The sequence below is a fragment of the Xyrauchen texanus genome, chromosome 3, assembly GCF_025860055.1.
Source record: "Xyrauchen texanus isolate HMW12.3.18 chromosome 3, RBS_HiC_50CHRs, whole genome shotgun sequence".
Lineage (NCBI taxonomy): Eukaryota > Metazoa > Chordata > Actinopteri > Cypriniformes > Catostomidae > Xyrauchen > Xyrauchen texanus.
In genome coordinates, this window is record NC_068278.1 from 9,456,288 (window position 1) to 9,474,001 (window position 17,714).

A 17,714-nucleotide genomic window follows, 5' to 3' on the forward strand; every position below is an offset into this window, starting at 1 on the left:
TTCTATATGTGAGGGGAATGGATGAGGGTAACATACAACTAAGAAAGGGCGTAAAAACATGGACATCCATTATCCACATTTTACTGCTCGATCGTTTGGAAAATATGTAGCAAAAATCATATTTATGAAGCTCAGATCTTTTGCCCCAGCAAAACAGGTTGTGTCATGGCTGTTCATGAAGATCTACAGTAGATGTTGTTTAACTACGTCACTGGTATTGTATTAGAGAGCAAATTGTGACATATAATAGTGTATTACATCCCACAATATATTCTTTATAATTGGAATATTCTTAATCAGTATACTGTATTGTTTTCCAGTAAAAAAATCTAAGCATCCTTAAAATGAGATACAGCACATTTACCAGAGAAGCAAAACCGTCTAAGAAAATGGGGTTTAAACCAATATAAGTTTAAGAATATAAAGGATACCATAAAAAATATATTAATTTCTATTTTCCAACACATTAGGGCCCAAACTACATCATCATGTTTAATTTTTCTTCACAATAATACTTTTATTATATTTATTTATTATAAGTTACAGTTTACGATATAGTAGTGACATTTTTCTGTCACAGTTTCTTTAATTTCATGCGTCTAGTTAAATTGAGTGTGGCAGGGCGGAGGGCGGGGCTGGGTCATGATTCTACACACCTGGTCCCTTATCAGGCTAATCAAGCCTCCGAGAGGGATAAAGGCCGACTGCGGAGGATTGTACAGGAGAGAGAGATCGTTTATGGCATGTCCGTCGTGTGTTTGTCTTGTGTTTAAGTTTAACATTAAAATATTATTTATATTGACAAGCCAGGGAGGAGGGATACGCCGTGGTAGAGTTCTTGCCACTACCGTCCGGCCATCTGCCGGGGGACGAGAAGCCCGGCCGCCTGGAAGCAGAGGACGGCCGCCGACCGCGAGGGGAGAAGGGGCTCCTAACCGACCGCCTGGAGTGGTCAGGGCCGCTGCCAGGGGCGGAGGATTCCCCTACCAGCTGCTGAAACCCGGCGGGGTCTGAGACCGCTGACCACGAGCAGGGAGGGGCTCGCTGCCAACCACCTGGAGCTGGAGAACCGCTGCCAGGGGTAGGGGAGACCCCTTCTGTTCCCCAAGAACGCGGCGGGGCGTTCCGTCCGCCAGGGGCTGGAGGACTGCCTCCGATCCACCCGGAGAGGCATGGCAGTCGTCCGTTAGAGGGTGGAGGAGTAGCCGAGGAACAAGCTACCGCGTATCGGAGAACTGGCGAGTAAGTGTTTTTTTTTTCATCTCTCTCTCATTGCTGCTCCGCGTTGGCCTTTTCCCTCTCGTTTAAATTTTACAGTGTTTTTTTGGGGGGTACTACACTGTTACAGGAAGTACCCCCCCCATTTTTATTATTTCTGTTTCCCTCCCCTTGTCCCTCCCTCATCCTGGTGGACAGGGATGACCTGCCAGCAGACGGGGCTTCGGGCACACCCTCCCCCAGGGAAAGAGGGGGGAGGGGTGTACGTCATGCCGGGGGCTCCCCTGCCTGAGAGAGGGCGGATCGTGATTCTACACACCTGGTCCCTTATCAGGCTAATCAAGTCTCCAAGAGGGATAAAGGCCGACTGCGGAGGATTGTGCGGGAGAGAGAGATCGTTTACAGACATGTCCGTCATGTGTGTGTTTGTTTTTTTGGCGGAAGCTTTTATTTTTGGAGTTAAGCCCTTTCAGTTTCTGTTTGACGGTAGCTTCTCACTTCCGGATACAGTTCACTATAATGTTTAATGTGCTTATTATACTGTGAATGGCTGCAATTTAATTATGGAAATATATAGTCTGGTCAAGGTTAATGAGTGCTCAGCTGTCTGTAATTTGTTTCACACGGAGCACATGTGATGCTAATGATCAGAGACCATTTAGCCTTGAAAGGGACCAATGCCGTGTCATCAGTGTATGAGCTGCCTGACTCACGCATTCATTTTGAAGCGTGCAGCATATGCAGCTTTATTTCATTAAATCACAGCCTTCTGGCATTTAATCATTAAGCTAGGACATATCACAATTTCAATTTGATTATTTTTTGCATTCATACGTTCAAATTCCGTAACACGCTGCATTTTATAGTTAATTCCGTTTTATGAATGGATTCCGCGATTCTGTCCGTGTTTGATTTCTGCATCGTGGAAATCAAAACCTTTTTAGGGTTAAGCAAAAGTCTTTGTTTAAAAGTTTGAGTGAAAGGTTCTTGTTTTTATGAATGTTTATATATTTGTGCTGGAAATCAAGACAACAACACTGATTAAGAATAACATTGTATATTGGAAAAAGCTTACAAAAGCACAAAAAATTTATAACTTATTTTCTATGTCATAAATAATATCAGTTTGGGGAGACTCTATTTAAAGAAATATTCCAGGTTCGAAGCTCAATCGACAGCATTTGTGGCATAATGTTGATTACCACAAAAATATATTTAGACATGTCTGTCCTTTTCTTAAAAAAAAAAAAGCAAAAATAGCAGTTACAGCGAGGCACTTTCAATGGAAGTGAATGGGGGCACAATTCATAAACGTTTAAATACTATTTCAAAAGTATATACAAGACGTAAACAATATGCATGTTTATTGTAATGATTGTAATGATTTTATTGTAATTTAGGGTAAAACCTTAAATTACAATTTAAACAACTTTACAGCTCAAATAATACAAGTATTACCAGTATAACTAATTTAAGTGTTTTTATAAAATTAGAAGCTTCATATTTCTGCCTTTTAGACCCTCAAAAAATTGCCCCCATTTACCTCCATTGTAAGTGCATCACTGTAACTTGACTTTTGCTTTTCTTAAAGAAAAGGATGGACCTGGGGGGCCTGAGTAGCAAGTATTGACATTGACTATCACCCCTGGAGTCGTGAGTTCAAATCCAGGGTGTGCTGAGAGACTCCAGCCAGGTCTACTAAGCAACCAAATTGGCCCATTTGCTAGGGAGGGTAGAGTCACATGGGGTAACCTCCTCATGGTCATGATTAGTGGTTCTCGCTCTCAATGGGGCGCGTGGTAAATTGTGCGTGGATCACGGAGAGTAGCATGAGCCTCCACATGCTATGAGTCTCTGCGGTGTCATGCACAACGAGCCACATGGTAAGATGTGCGGATTGACGGTCTCAGAAGCAGAGGCAACTGAGACTTGTCCTCCATCACCCGGATTGAGGTGAGTAACCGCACCACCATGAGGACCTAAGTAGTGGGAATTTCGCATTCCAAATTGGGAGAAAAGGGGATAAAAAAGAAAAAGAAACAGACGGAAGTAATAATTAAATTAAGTCTTAATAATATTTTTTTGGTAATCAACATTATGCCGCAAATGCTGTTGGCTGACCTTAACTTATATTGATCACGGAATATTCCTTTAAGTTAGTGGTGCAGTTAACTCATTCAACACCTGTTGAAAAAGAAAATATTAATTAAAAAGAATGTGTTGATATTACTGTGTGGTAAAAACTGCAGTGTGTATAAATCTATGTCTGAAATGATGAGTACAAACACAGACACATTTCCAATTATTAACCAACCAGTTTACAGCAAAGTGACATCCTAAAAGTGTAAAGGCTAAGCGCTGGAAAGCTCAATCTATCCACACATTTCAAGGTCAGTCAGCCCTGCAATTCAACCTGATTCTCACACATTCTGATGTGGGATTCCAGCCCTTAACCTAACGCATGGTGTTCAGTTCATGGAAAGTCCACATGAGGGGAAAATGAGATGTCCAGATTTAAAGAGATACAACTGTGAACCCGAGTCAGCTGCTGAGCTCGATGGAAAATGTAATTGCTGTTAAAAAAGGTGAAAATGTAAAAAGTATTATGTTGCTTGCTCACACCATCTTTGTTTATGAGAGTTGCTATACTGGTTTTGACCATAACTACACTAGCCACCCTCTTGGAAAATCCAAATGAAACCAGCTTAATGTGGTGTCTGATTTAAAATGGTTTCTAGCTGGTCATTTATGCTCATTAGCTGGTCCAAGGTGGTCAAGATGGTTGATCAACTGGATGGACCAGCTGTTGGGAGAGATGTTGACCACCTTGGACCAGCAACAAACCAGCTACCATGTTCTAAAACCAGCTTGACCACTTTAAAGGAAATGTTCACCCTAAAATTCTGCCTAACAACTACTGTATTGTGTTCCACCAAAGAAAGAATGTCATACGTATTTGGAACAAAATGAGGGTGAGTAAATGATAGCAGAATTGTAATTTTTGGGTGAACTTTTGGGTCCCTTTAAGCTGGAATGACCTGGTTTTTCTAGAAGTGGTATTTGAGAAAACACAATCAGTGGGTGGCGTATCAAAGTCAGCAACCGTTACTTAGGCAAGAGCTGCAAAGGAAAAAGCATGAGACTGTTGATACTAAAAATCTCATTTTGTTAATCTCTGTGGTGTCAAGTCACTATTGAGCCTGAGGCTAGTTGAAAAAGACGAACAAGTTGAGTCAAACACGGCTTGACTTATGTCATAGTCATCTGGCCGTGATGGAGGATATGCCAATGACAGTAACGTCAGAAACACATGCAGTTGAATGGAGAAAACATATTGTGAAAAGCTAACGATATAACCTCATGCAAACGATTGAGCCTCATTTGAAGTATTTCATTTTATAGGATCTTTTGTAAGTGCAAGTAATGGGTTTGCTTGTGAAATGGCATTACTGGAAGGTGTTTGAATCATGAATCTTTGATTCATGAGAAGGAACTGGCAAAGTAGATTCAAACATAAAATCGGGAAACAAAATAAGAAATATAAAGTAACTCACCAGAGTATTTGCCGCAATGTAACCATGAGCGGATTTATCTGGAAGCATAAAAAAAATTCCATTAGTTATAGATAATTTTATTAAAAGAAAACATATAAACTATGATTCTTTGAGACATATCTCTAAATGTAGGAGTACAAAAGAAGTACATAAAATGTTATCTAGCAAGTAAATTATGGAAGTATATTAATGACAAATGTCTTTGAAACAAAAAGCTCACTTTATTGCATTAATTAAGAAATAAAACCATGGCATTAACAATACATGCATATTTCAGTAGTTCTTATGTTAATGTAATCTTGTGTTGAAGCAGTAAACATATTTGACTTGCTGTCCTTATATTGGATGGCTCGGAGCTCGAGACTTGACTCGAGTCATGATTACCCCCCAGACTTTACTTATTTAGATAGGTGGAGATGGGGTGGAGGTGGGATGTCAGGAGAGTTGTCACAGGAAGCAGGAAAGCAGCGACATATTTACTCCTGATTGTGGGCTGTGATTTGTCAGATTAAAGTTAACATGCTCCTCCCAAACCTCTGTTAATTAACTCCATTTTGGGAATGCAATTTCATATGGTTGTATATTATATATTTAAGCTGTGAATATTTTAATTAAAAATGTTTATCATTAAAAGATTCAATAATAAATATTCACCTTCCAAAGTTCAGTCTTTGTCTTTAGTATTCGACAGGTAATATTTGATACATTATATTTCTCTTTGCAAATTTCAGTGGTTCCAATTCAGGATATTCAACCTTGGGGGCCTGGGTAGCTCAGTGAGTATTGATGCTGACCACCCCTGGAGTCACGAGTTCAAATCCAGGGTGTGATGAGTGACTCCAGCTAGGTTTCCTCTGCAACCAAATTGGCCTGGTTGCTAGGGAGGGTAGAGTCACATGGGTAACCTCCTCATGGTCGCTATAATGCGGTTCGATCTCGATGGGGTGCGTGGAGAGTTGTACGTGGATACCGCGGAGAATAGTGAATCCTCCACACAAGCTATGTCTCCACGGTAATGCGCTCAACAAGTCACGTGATAAAATGCACGGATTGACGGACTCAGAGGTGGAGGGAACTGAGATTCATCCTCCACCACCCAGATTGAGGCGAGTCACTGTGCCACCACGGGGACTTACAGCACATTGGGAATTGGGAATTAGGGAGAAAAGGGGAGGAAAAATAAAACCTTGATCATTCTGTCATTCCTGTAAGTTTGAATTCCCACACTGATATTTAAGAGGCGAATATTTAAAGCGAAATATAACAATGAGTGTAGCTTGTTGAATAATAAAGATGACATTTTAATTATTTTTTTTTTTTTAACTGAATTTTGGAAGGTTATAATAACATTTTTAATGTTGAAATTTTGTATGAAAAATTTTCAGTTGAAATATTCAAAGCTTAAATATACAACCATATAAAATGCATCCCCTCCAAAATGCATGCACTGTTAATGTAATGAATTATATTTAATTTTGTGCAATTCAGTCTGCTTTTTCAAAGACAAAATAGCTACTTTTGTATTTGATAATGATTTGGTTTTATAACTGTATTCAATTGTAAACTGGATTAAAAACCCTGTAAATAATGTTTTAGATCTCAAATTATTTATTTAAAAGAAAGTTTTGTGTTCAATGCAAGTTAAGCTCGATCGACAGAATTTGGGGCATAATGTTGATTATCACTAAAAATCATTATGACTCATTCCTCATTTATTTAAAATAGCAAAAATCACAGTTTCAGGAATGCCCCTGAAAATAAATTCCATGGGTAAAAAACTGCTTGTTAATAAAATACTTAATTTAAGCTATTGGCTCCTGTAATCACCATTAAGATTAGTTAATGTATTAAACTGTCGCTGTATATGGGTCATTCTCAAATAACAGTGCGATTCCTGGCTGAAAAATGAAGGATTTTATTTTTTCATGTATTCCAATTGAAATGGCTACTAATGATTTTAAGAAATCATATTTTTAATATTATTTTACATGAATATTTTTTATAGTGTTAATGTAGCATCGATGAAACTAGGCAGGAGATTCTCTGCATGGGACTTGATAGAGAGAGTAAATGTGGTATTTGACTGTTTTTGTGCAAGCTGAAAATAAAGGAGGGCACTTGTTAGTGTTTAGTGTTTTATTATGTTAGGATTTAGACGTTTCTGTTATAATGGAGTTTTGGGGGTTACCATTATGGTGAAGAGTGGAGCTTGAGATGTCACATATATAACTGATTTCTTGCTTTATTGAGCAAATGTTGTGCTAACCGTAACATAGCTACTAAACTACACTCTATAGTACTTTCAACCACTAAGAATACATTTAGCATGCTAACATTCACTTTCACTAGTTACTACATTTAGAAAAAAAAGAGGTTTATTTGAGTTACATTGACATGCCTAATTTTGTTGGGTTTACCCAATTCAACTAGTTTCATTCTACACAAAGTGTTTGTGTTGAGATTATATAGTAATTTTAAGTTAGAAGAACTCATTTCAAACATGTGGAACCCTGTCCACAATTTAATCAAGTTCAAAGAGCTATTTTTTTGTGTGTAGATGCATTACTCTTTGAAAACATATTTTGAGTTGCCTGTTACATACAAAATATTTCAGTGTTGAAAGTAAAAGGTCAGAGGAAAAAATGCTAATTAAAAGCCTTAACTAACGATATCAATTCACTACACCACATTATTAAGAGTCAGTATCATAAAAAAAATGTCTCCCCTATTCTCCCCAATTTGAGATGCCCAGTTCCCAATGCAATCTAAGTCCTCGTGGTGGCGTAGTGACTGGCCGCAATCCGGGTTGCCTCCGCATCTGAGACTATCATTCCACGCACCATTCACGTGGCTTGTTGAGCGCGTTACCGCGGAGACATAGCACGTGTGGAGGCTTCACGCAATTCACTGCGGCATCCACGCACAACTCGCCACGCACCCCACTGAGAGCGAGAACCACATTATTGCGACTACAAGGAGGTTACCCCATGTGACTACGGGGTGGTTGCCTAGGAGACCTAGCTGGAGTCTCTCAGCACGCCCTGGATTCGAACTCGTGACTCCAGGGGTGGTAGTCAGTGTCTTTACTCACTGAGATATCCAGGCACCCAGTCAGTGCCAAGGGCAATATTTGATAACATAATGAAAATGGCATACCTAGCCTAAAAAAGACATTTTCTAGGCTACTTACTCAAAAGCATACATTTTTTGATGAGCAAAATGAAGGCGGTTTTCTTGCGCTTGAAAAAGCCTGCACAGCGGAATAATAACGTAAAAGCATGCACAGATTTAAATAAGACTCATATGTAAAAAAAACATTTAGTCGACTAATCTTGCACATACCTAGTTTGTGTGTGTGTGTGTGTGTGTTTGAGTGTTTGCGTGCGTGCCTCACCTCCTGATGTAAAACTCATGTATTTCTGGTTATTGACGGTCTCTTTGGAGTCGTAGAACTTGAGAACATCTATAACAGCCTGAGGGTTCTTCTTCTGTTCCAGCTTAGTAATATTAGATGTTTGCAATAGCCGGGCCCATTGCTCTGGAATACCCTGTGTATGAACATTGAAGACAGACAAAAAGGCCAGACAGGTTAATGATTAATGTCTTTTGCATACATCAAACATAAAGTCTAATGCATCATAATGATATCAAAAAAACATGGAAGGGTTTGGCATTGTTCTGCAAATCCTCAATATGGTTTCTGATATTTATTACTAATACTAATATCTAACACATGTCCATACAAACACCAACTGTCATAATAGGACATCATTGGCAGATCCACACATCACTGATACCAGTCCCTCTCCACACACACACACACACACTACAGTCTATTGAGATTGGGTGCACTCACGGTGAACTCTCCCGTTACTGCGTCAAATCCTACATGGATGGTGTGCTCAAAATCAGAGGGCAGGGAAATCTCAGGACGCTCTTTCTCCTTCTTCTTATTGGCTGTGGAATGGAGAATCAAACACACTTTTGACACCCTTACATCAGCTCATCAAAAACATCCCTAGACTAGTTGGAGTGGTAGAGATAAAACAGTTTAATAGAAGAATTGTTGATGAAGAACTACACTACCCATCAACTACACAAGATCCTGAAGGAAAATGAACCACCAATCAGAGAATTGAAATAGGTATGGGAAAAAATAAATGGGGAAAAAATACTCCCCCAAACAAGACAGCTGAAAAAGTATGCTGGCACTGTTGCACTTTATAGGGAAAATTATAGGTCCTTCAACTGGTCCAAAACTCTCTAATACTGGCCCCGGGCCAAATGGCCATCCTTATTACTGAGCCCAGAGCTGGTACAGCTGGTCAACCAACATGGTCTTACTGGTGAAGCAGGCTGACCAAGAAAGTCTTGCTGGTTAAGCTAGTTAAGAGTGGACACAAGCATCAGCATCCCATTCTGGGGAGCAACATACAAAAACAACATACGTTAGAGACCAGCGATGCTGGTCTTTTCAACAAGGATGTCTAATCTACTTTCAGAGACTCTAGGCTGTGCTGGACTCAAATAAAGGAATAACAGAATGTGCCAGGTTCAACTAGGCAATGCACAGGAATAAACGTTAAAATACGAAGATTTCGAAAGTATAGCCTCAAGACTTAAATATTATGTTGTGTTAACATGATACCTAGTGTGACAGAGTCACTTGTAACTTCTGCATGATACAGTGCAAGCAAGTTTACCAGAAAGGGATGTAGTGCAACTATCCGCAAAGTACTATTTACAAAGAAAAATCCACTTGCAGAATTAAGTTGGTAACACATAAAATCATTCGCCTAGAACTATAAGAATAAATCAGAAAAATGTACAGCTCAAATAACACACAGATGCTGTTGATAGAGCTGAACCTAAAATGAACTTGAATGGAAGAACATGTGGTCAAAATATTTTGAGGAATGTGCTGATTTTGTCGTGATGTAGATGGTTGAGAAAAGAGTGTGCACTGTAGTGTGTTGTTCCTTGCACCCTTTGGTAGAATGTTAATTAGCAGGCTCATGTTACATGACTCAGAATCAGGGATGTGTACTAGTGTGCAAGTGTGTGTCTGTGTGTGTAGTGTTTTTAAAATTGTAGTGATAACTGCACATCTTTGAGTTCATATCTGCTACAATGTAAATCTGTAAGTGCAAGTTTCCATATTCAAGAGTGGGTTGCCAGGTAAAAGATTAAGCAGGTTATTTTAGATTTGATGATCTGTGCATCCCAAATCTCACACTTCTGCACTATTCTACACCATTTTGCATGGGTGGCACTAGGGGTAGGCTACTGGGGCTCTGAATATTTTCAGTAAAGCCCTGAATGTATTTATCATCTTGTAGTGGTGTCAAAAGTACCAGTGCCTCGGTATCAAGTTGATACTAAATATATTTTTTATAAAGGGGATTTTTTCCCCTTTTTCACCCAATCTGGAATGCCCAATTCCCAATGTGCTTTTAAGTCCTGATGGTCGCGTAGTGACTCGCCTCAATCCGGGTGGCGGAGGGTGAATCCCAGCTGCCTCCGCGTCTGAGACCGTCAACCCGCTCATCTTAGCACGTGGCTTGTTGAGCACGTTGCCACGTGTGGAGGCTTCACGGCATCCATGCTCAACTCACCACGTGCCCCACTGAGAACAAACCACATTATAGTGACCTCTAGGAGGTTACCCCATGTGACTCTACCTTCCCTAGCAACCAGGCCAATTTGGTTGCTTAGGAAACCTGGCTGGAGTCACTCAGCATGCCCTGATATTCGAACTAGCGAACTCCAGATGTTGTAGCCAGCGTCTTTACCACTGAGCTACCCAGGAAAAATCTATTAATAAGTCAAGGCGCCATGAACCTCACAAACTTTAGCAAATCTAGCAATAATCACATATTTTAGACTATTTACAGCATGCTATCTTCTAAACTAACTCAAAACACCCACTGAATCAATTTTGTGAATCTGTCAATTGTACACACAATATGTGTCAAACTATGGAAAGCCAAAAGTAAAAAAAAAACAAACATTATTTACAAAAAAAAAAAAAGGTACATATTGTTAAAAGCACACAACTTCTGATCTTTGCGTATCTGAAGTTGAGACAAAATTCAGTGGGACCTTTCAGTTTAATTTCAGTCAGGCCCAGGGCTGGACTGGTAATCTGGCATACCGTGCATTTTCCTGGTGGGCCGATCAGGCGCGGAATGTCCATCAGGAGAACCGAGCGGGCCGGCGGTCGCGAAACGTGCCGAATGGGACACGATAAGCAACAATGAGCCGCCTCGTTATGCAGAATGGACCACAAAACGGCTCCACAATATGCATGGCTGACTCAGATGATCAGCGGGAGAGCGAGATAAGGGGCAGCCGTAGATGCCGGTTCGAGAGAGAGATGTGTAATTTTTAACCAATTGGCACTACTGGAGGCCCATCAATTCATTCACCTTTAAATATTTTGGCTTTGAGCTTCACTTGATGTTTGATAAGTGCGATGCAAATTATTATTATTATTCATTATTATTATATACTTTTATTTGTACCACATTTTACCATAATTACATTTTCCATAAGTGCAGAAAATGTGAAAAATGTGTATACATTCTGTGTAAGCTAATAGATCACCAAGAAATTTGCAATACTGGAATCATGTGGATGGCTGCACTTACTCTTGTCTCCTCCGGGAAAAATGGACCTGAGACGGGCTTTCTTATTCTTCTCTTCTGGAGCCATTGGAAGCGGTTTGGAACTGTGCACTGATGAAGGGTCGCGGGAACTACTGTTCATTCTCAAGGGGGGGGCAGGTGGCTTCTCTTCAATATCGACACTATTGGACATCTTTAGCTGCACTCACTATGGCCTGCAGTGAGAGAGAGAAACAGAGATTCCTTGTAAAGTGTGTTTTCAGATTGGAAATGGAACCATGAACAGTTCAGTGAACAGAGAAGTGAGAGTCAGACTCATTTTCAGCAAGGTCTGTAATCAGTATATATAGACTCGTAGGCTTTATTGATCCTAAAAGGAAAATGGAGACTATGTACAGCAAAATTGCTGTGTCTGTGTAATACTCATAGTTGGTATTATACCAGAGACTATGCGATAAGAGATCCGCTGATACACTGGACACATGGGGTGCACTCGGAACTCCATACTTCCACACTACTCTTATTATTTTTGTGATGTATTAGTTTCAGCAGAATGCCTGAGTGACACACTATACTTGCTGACATTTGCAGTATACAACCAGAGTACAAAGTGAGGAATACTCCATTTCCTCTCTAATGAATGAACTGGAAAGAACACCAACCATATTTTTTTTGTTATTGTGCTTTAATATATTGTAACTGTTCTTGATATATTATTATTATTGCTACTACTACTTGAATATTACATTTTACATTACAGTAGTAAGATATTTCTGTAGCATTTTTTCAATTTCACACATAGTTAAATTGGGCTTTTATTTTGACGGAAAATGAAATTAACTCTTCTGTTTGTATGTTTGGTGCTTCTCACTCACTCAGTTCGCTATGGCTTAATGTGCTTATTAAACCGCAAACAGTTCCAATTTAATTCTATGGTTATATAGTCTGCATATGCTTGGCACTACACAGTGAATAAGGGCTTTGCTCTATGTCATTTATTACACACACAGCTGGGGCTGCAACAACTAATTGATAAATCTATAATTATTGATAATGAAAGTCAGAGACAACGAATTTCATTATCGATTAATTGGATATTTGCAGCGAGCACATATGCTTTAATAATGCTGAGGGTCCTGATAATGCCAAATCTGATTTCACCAGTAAATTTATATGGCAAATATTTTTGTTTTTTACATACTTGTATGTAATGTAATGTATGCAATCAGTAAAATAATTATATCTTTTTCAGTTGGGCAGAAATATTAATATTTTTATTGTTGTGTCATTTTGCCCTATGCTGGGCTGATTTTTTGCTCCACTCCATCCCTGATCGATAATTTCACTCTTTAATGAATTGTACTTTTTGTTAACCTTTACAATTAAAGTAAACAAACTGTTTTGCATATGTCCTGACAGTAATAATAATATTAATCAATTCAATCTTAACGTTTCATGATTAAGGCTTTGTTCAAAGTTTTGTGAGATTATAGAATTGTTTAGTAGAATACAGTACCATAAATCGAACCAAACACTCATGACCTTTATAAATTAATCTAAAATAACATACATTTTAATAAAATACAGGAAATAAAAATCTAGATTTTATAAGTTTAATTGATTAACAAAATAATCATTATTTGCAGCCCTACACATAACGCACTAGATGCTTATGATGCGTGTTTGTGTTTGAGTGGCCGGCTTAACACATTCACTTTGAAGCGTGCAGCACATGCAGACTGAATAATTATTTTAATAAAATTGCAGCCTTTTGTGGCTTTTTTTTTTTTAAGATTTTTAAAACTTGTTAATTTTAATTTTTATTTTTTAATTATATGACATGATATGATATATCATATATGACTGCAGTCATATCAGTAAAATCTATAAATTACTTTTAATTTTATTTTACATGGAGCAGATTACATGACTGGCCGAATGCTCCTCCCTTTCTCTTGGAACCCCCCATTATCAGACACTTTTGCTCAAAAAATAAATTCATCATGGCTGATCTTAAATGGCATCAGAACCAATTATTTGCCAGATGCATTCTGCAAGTTGTCAGTATAAGTCCAATATAACCGCCATATTGGCCTGCACAACATAAATTACTGAGTGTACCTTCAACATAACAACACACTGCTACTAGCATCTATTGAGTGGTGTGTACATTATCAAGAAAACAATTGTCCTCCAAAGCCTTTTAAACTGTTTATATCTACTACACAATGATTCAATAAAGATTTATTTAAATGTTCAGGAACCATTGAACAGCATAACAACATTGCCAACTTTCATTGAGAGGTGAATACGCGCTCATACACGTTCATACACACCCACACAAACAAACATAGAAGCTGTTTTCACCTTTTTGTAGCAATCAATTGTAATTAACCTGTGACTCTGTGGATGTCCTAGAATTTTCGCCATTATAAAAGCATATATACCAACAGGATGTTAGCACAGGCTAGTACCAAACAGAAAACACATCACACACAGTATCGAAAGATGTCCCCCAATGGAGCTTCTGTCAGATTTAGGTCACTTCTGGAAACTTTTTTGTCCCCAAAGAATAGCAAAGTAAGCACACGTTGTCCCTATGTAGAGAATTTTCCTATTATTCTCCCACTATTTTCCCCAAGGTTTTTTCCCACATTCCACATATGACAGATATGTACAGCAATTTAGATAATGAGCAAACCGAATCCAACCATAAATACTCTACAACAAACAATCTGTCATTTAGTCTCTGTATCATTACCCTTAGGTAAAAGTACCAAAGTATCATGGTTTTTAAGACACGGTAGATGGTATCATGGTATTCTTTGAATATATTGTAATCAAACAGTAACATGGTAGCAAACTAACATGGTATTGTAAATGGTCTGCACTTATATAGCACCTTTTTTTAACCTTAGAGGTTACCAAAGCGCTTTACACTGTGTCCCATTCACCCATTCACACTCATACACCAATGGTGGCAGAGCTGCCATGCAAGGCACTAGCCTGCCATTGGGAGCAACTTGGGGTTCAGTGTCTTGTCTTGCCCAAGGACACTTCAGCATGTGGGCCGGGTATCGAACTGCCAACACTGCAATTAGCGGCCGACCCGCTCTACCACCTGAGCCACAGCCGCCCCGTATAACCATCTGATACCTCCCTGTACATGTAAGGGTACTGAAGTGACTTGAACTCTTGTAACCAGAAACTGCTTTGCATACAGCCAGTAGCTCACATGTTAACTTGATATGAATAAGTGACCTCAAGCATAAACAGACTACAGTGTGTGTGTGTGTGTGTGTGTGTGTGTGGTTGTGTTCTCCTCTTTGATACAGGTGAATCCGTCATAATAATCATTATGAAACAGGAAAAAAGAAGCAACATGTCTGAAGTGGGTGAGATTGTCCAGCATATATATATATATATATATATATATATATATATATATATATATATATATATATATATTTAATTATTTATTCATTACATTTGTAATATGTATTATTAAATTTAAACTAAGGGGAATGGTCAGTAAAACTGAAAATGTAAGTTTTCTATGCCGATTATACTGTGTGTGTCTTTAAGCGCATATGTGTATTGATTTATTAGAAATTGATTGGTTTGAAAAAATTTTTGGGTACAGCTGACATAAACTTTACAACAATAACGACGGATTCATTCATGCATGGAGTCGGTTTGCGGGTTTTTCCTCTGCTGTGCAGTTCTAGGTGTGGCACAGACGCTTTAACTGTAGTTTTTCTGGCCCAACCAGAACTCTCAAAGAATAAGAAGTCTCTGTGTAAGAGAGCCATAAACCACCCCCAACACACACAAATACACACACAACCAAACCTTCAAAGGTTCTACTTCCCATCTACCTACCTATGCATGTCTAATGATTCCAAATACACAAACACACACAAAATTAAGCCTGTGTATGAATACAATTGTAGCAGTTATACCAGTTATAGCCGTTAGGATCTGTTTAACCCATTCATCAAAGCTAATGACTACTTTGCACCTCAGGTCACATCCACACTAATCCGTTTAGTTGTTGTCATGTGACGCAGATCCATTCAACCCAAAACAATCAAGATGGCGGCCTATGTTTTAGCGGCCTTATTGTGCCTGCTGTACACTTTGTGTTGTTAAGGATAAATGTTACTTTGTACAACCTTCACATCCCTTACAAACAATCTAGAGTTCTGGAACACTAGCCACAACTTCCCACAAATTTGCTATAAATTTGTATAGCATAATAAAAAATAAAAAATAAAGTATTGGAAACACAAAAAATGGGACTGTTTGAAAAAAGGTTTTGTCCCAGAGAAACAAATAACTATAAACGTAACTTTAAATATACACAATAGGGTACAATTATGTGCCAAAAATGAGTAATAAACATTCTTTATAAACTAGTAATATTCTAACTAGAGGTACAAATAAGATCCCCTTCAGAATACCACCCCAGTCACGGCCCTTGTATCTTAGAAAGTACAGCTAAAGTCATTTTTTTACACAATGAGGGTCACAGAAGTGAAAAAACATCTGTGTTTTATAATGACCCAGGTCAGTAGCTGGTCAGGATACTATATGCACTGGGGCTCACTTTTCCACACACTGATCAACAATCCCAAACATCCTCTTAAAAATCAATGATTCAATCAGAGATGCCCATACAGTCTATTTAGTCATAAAACACCATATTATAGTGTGGACAAAGGGATTCAAAAACAAATGTTAGACCATATGTGTGTGCGTGGGCAGGTTTAAGTGGTTTACGAACTGGTAATTACAAGGGTTTTGTGCTATAAATGTGGTTTATGAGGACATTTCTAGTGTCCCCATAATTCAAATCGCTTAAAAAAACATACTAAATTATGTTTTGTTGAAAATGTAAAAATGCAGAAAGTTTTTGTGAGGGTTAGGTTTAGGATATTGTCCCATTTGCACATATGCCATTAATATACCATGGTATTCTTGGATTGCCATGCAAATATCATGGTACTATTGTAATCATTCAACACAATATATGTCAATGTACCATAGTATTACCTTGTTATACCAATAGTGTACTTCCATAGTACAGTTAATGGCTTTTGAAGTGATATCAGGTTATCTGCAAGTACATGAACTCCATTTAAACCCCATCTGTTAGCACTATAGTAGTTTTGTGATGTTAGTAGCATTAGACATACTCGGGTCATCGCTTATCATTAGTAATAGATGGTCATTACTGCTCAGTGCACTGGACTAGTGGCCTAAATCTGTGTACAGTCCATATGGAGCAGCGATAGTCTTTTCTGTGGGGAGGGTTTAAGAGGGCCGCTGTAGTGTTTCCTTATGCCTCACTGTAGCATTAAAACTCTGACCTATTTAGAGCTGTGCGCAGACCAGCAAAGAGAGAGAGAGAGAATATGAGAGTGATTCCCTGAATCTCTCATCTTTCCCCTCATCCATTAGTCTCTCTTATCCGTAATGTCCTTTTGAGCAAAATAAGCTACACGGAGACCACAGTGATGGCCTAGATCTAACAAGAAACCTATTAAATTATCCGAAACTGCTCAGAATATCCTCAGTGTTATATACTTTACATTAGCTGTGTTTTAAAGTTGTGCTGCCTATTTGTCTTGCGCCTACACAGGCAGTCGCCTCCTAAGACTGCATCCTAACTGACATGGAATCTCATAAGTGACTGATCTGGGACTCTCTATTTAGGCAACAAATGCGTTCACCACACAAATATTGCTCATCACATGAGGTGCGCAGGAGACTTGGCAGACTCTAATGTTAGCATGTTGCTAAGCTAACAATATGAGACTCTAATAAGGAAACAAGGCCCGAGACTATTTATTCAGAGTCGGAGCACTTGTATTAAAACTAATGGGAGAAATTGGAACATCCAGTATGGCAGATGTAGAAAAGGAAGTCCTGCCTTGCAGGTAAAAGAGCTAATAACCTTTTAAGTAAGGACATCGTGTATGCGCATGAACTGGACCGTCCTGAAAAATAGGGATGTATCTCTAATGTATGTACTGTTTCTTTCTAGTTGCAAAGCCATAGAATATTTGCTACAGTTTACGTCTGAGTCTAGAGAGCAGGTTATACCTGCTATGGAAAAATTGTCATGCTATTCAGTGCACGAGCATCAGCATTGAAAATGGACACAACTGGCCTCTTTAATTTGTAATGCATTAAATGGTTTAAAACTTTGATTACTATCTAAAAATGTATTAGATGATAACTATTGGACTTCTATTTAATGTACTGTAGCAATAGCAACTTCCCAGCTCCATGGTTTGTCATTTCTCGATAT

The 17,714-nt window shown here is 38.6% G+C and overlaps 1 protein-coding gene across 2 annotated transcripts in view; it reads right to left on the reverse strand.

Moving 5' to 3' along the window:
* Nucleotides 1–17,714, reverse strand: part of LOC127631390 (serine/threonine-protein kinase PAK 3-like) — a 62,923-nt gene that overhangs the window by 28,749 nt on the left and 16,460 nt on the right. For both annotated transcript variants that reach the window (XM_052109509.1, XM_052109500.1), the window contains exons 2-5: nt 11,423–11,613; nt 8,629–8,729; nt 8,167–8,320; nt 4,773–4,810 (exon numbers count right to left, since the gene is read on the reverse strand). In XM_052109509.1, coding sequence (XP_051965469.1) covers nt 4,773–4,810; nt 8,167–8,320; nt 8,629–8,729; nt 11,423–11,591 — 462 coding nt within the window. In that variant the 5' untranslated portion in view covers nt 11,592–11,613. The remainder of the gene's footprint in view (nt 1–4,772; nt 4,811–8,166; nt 8,321–8,628; nt 8,730–11,422; nt 11,614–17,714) is intronic.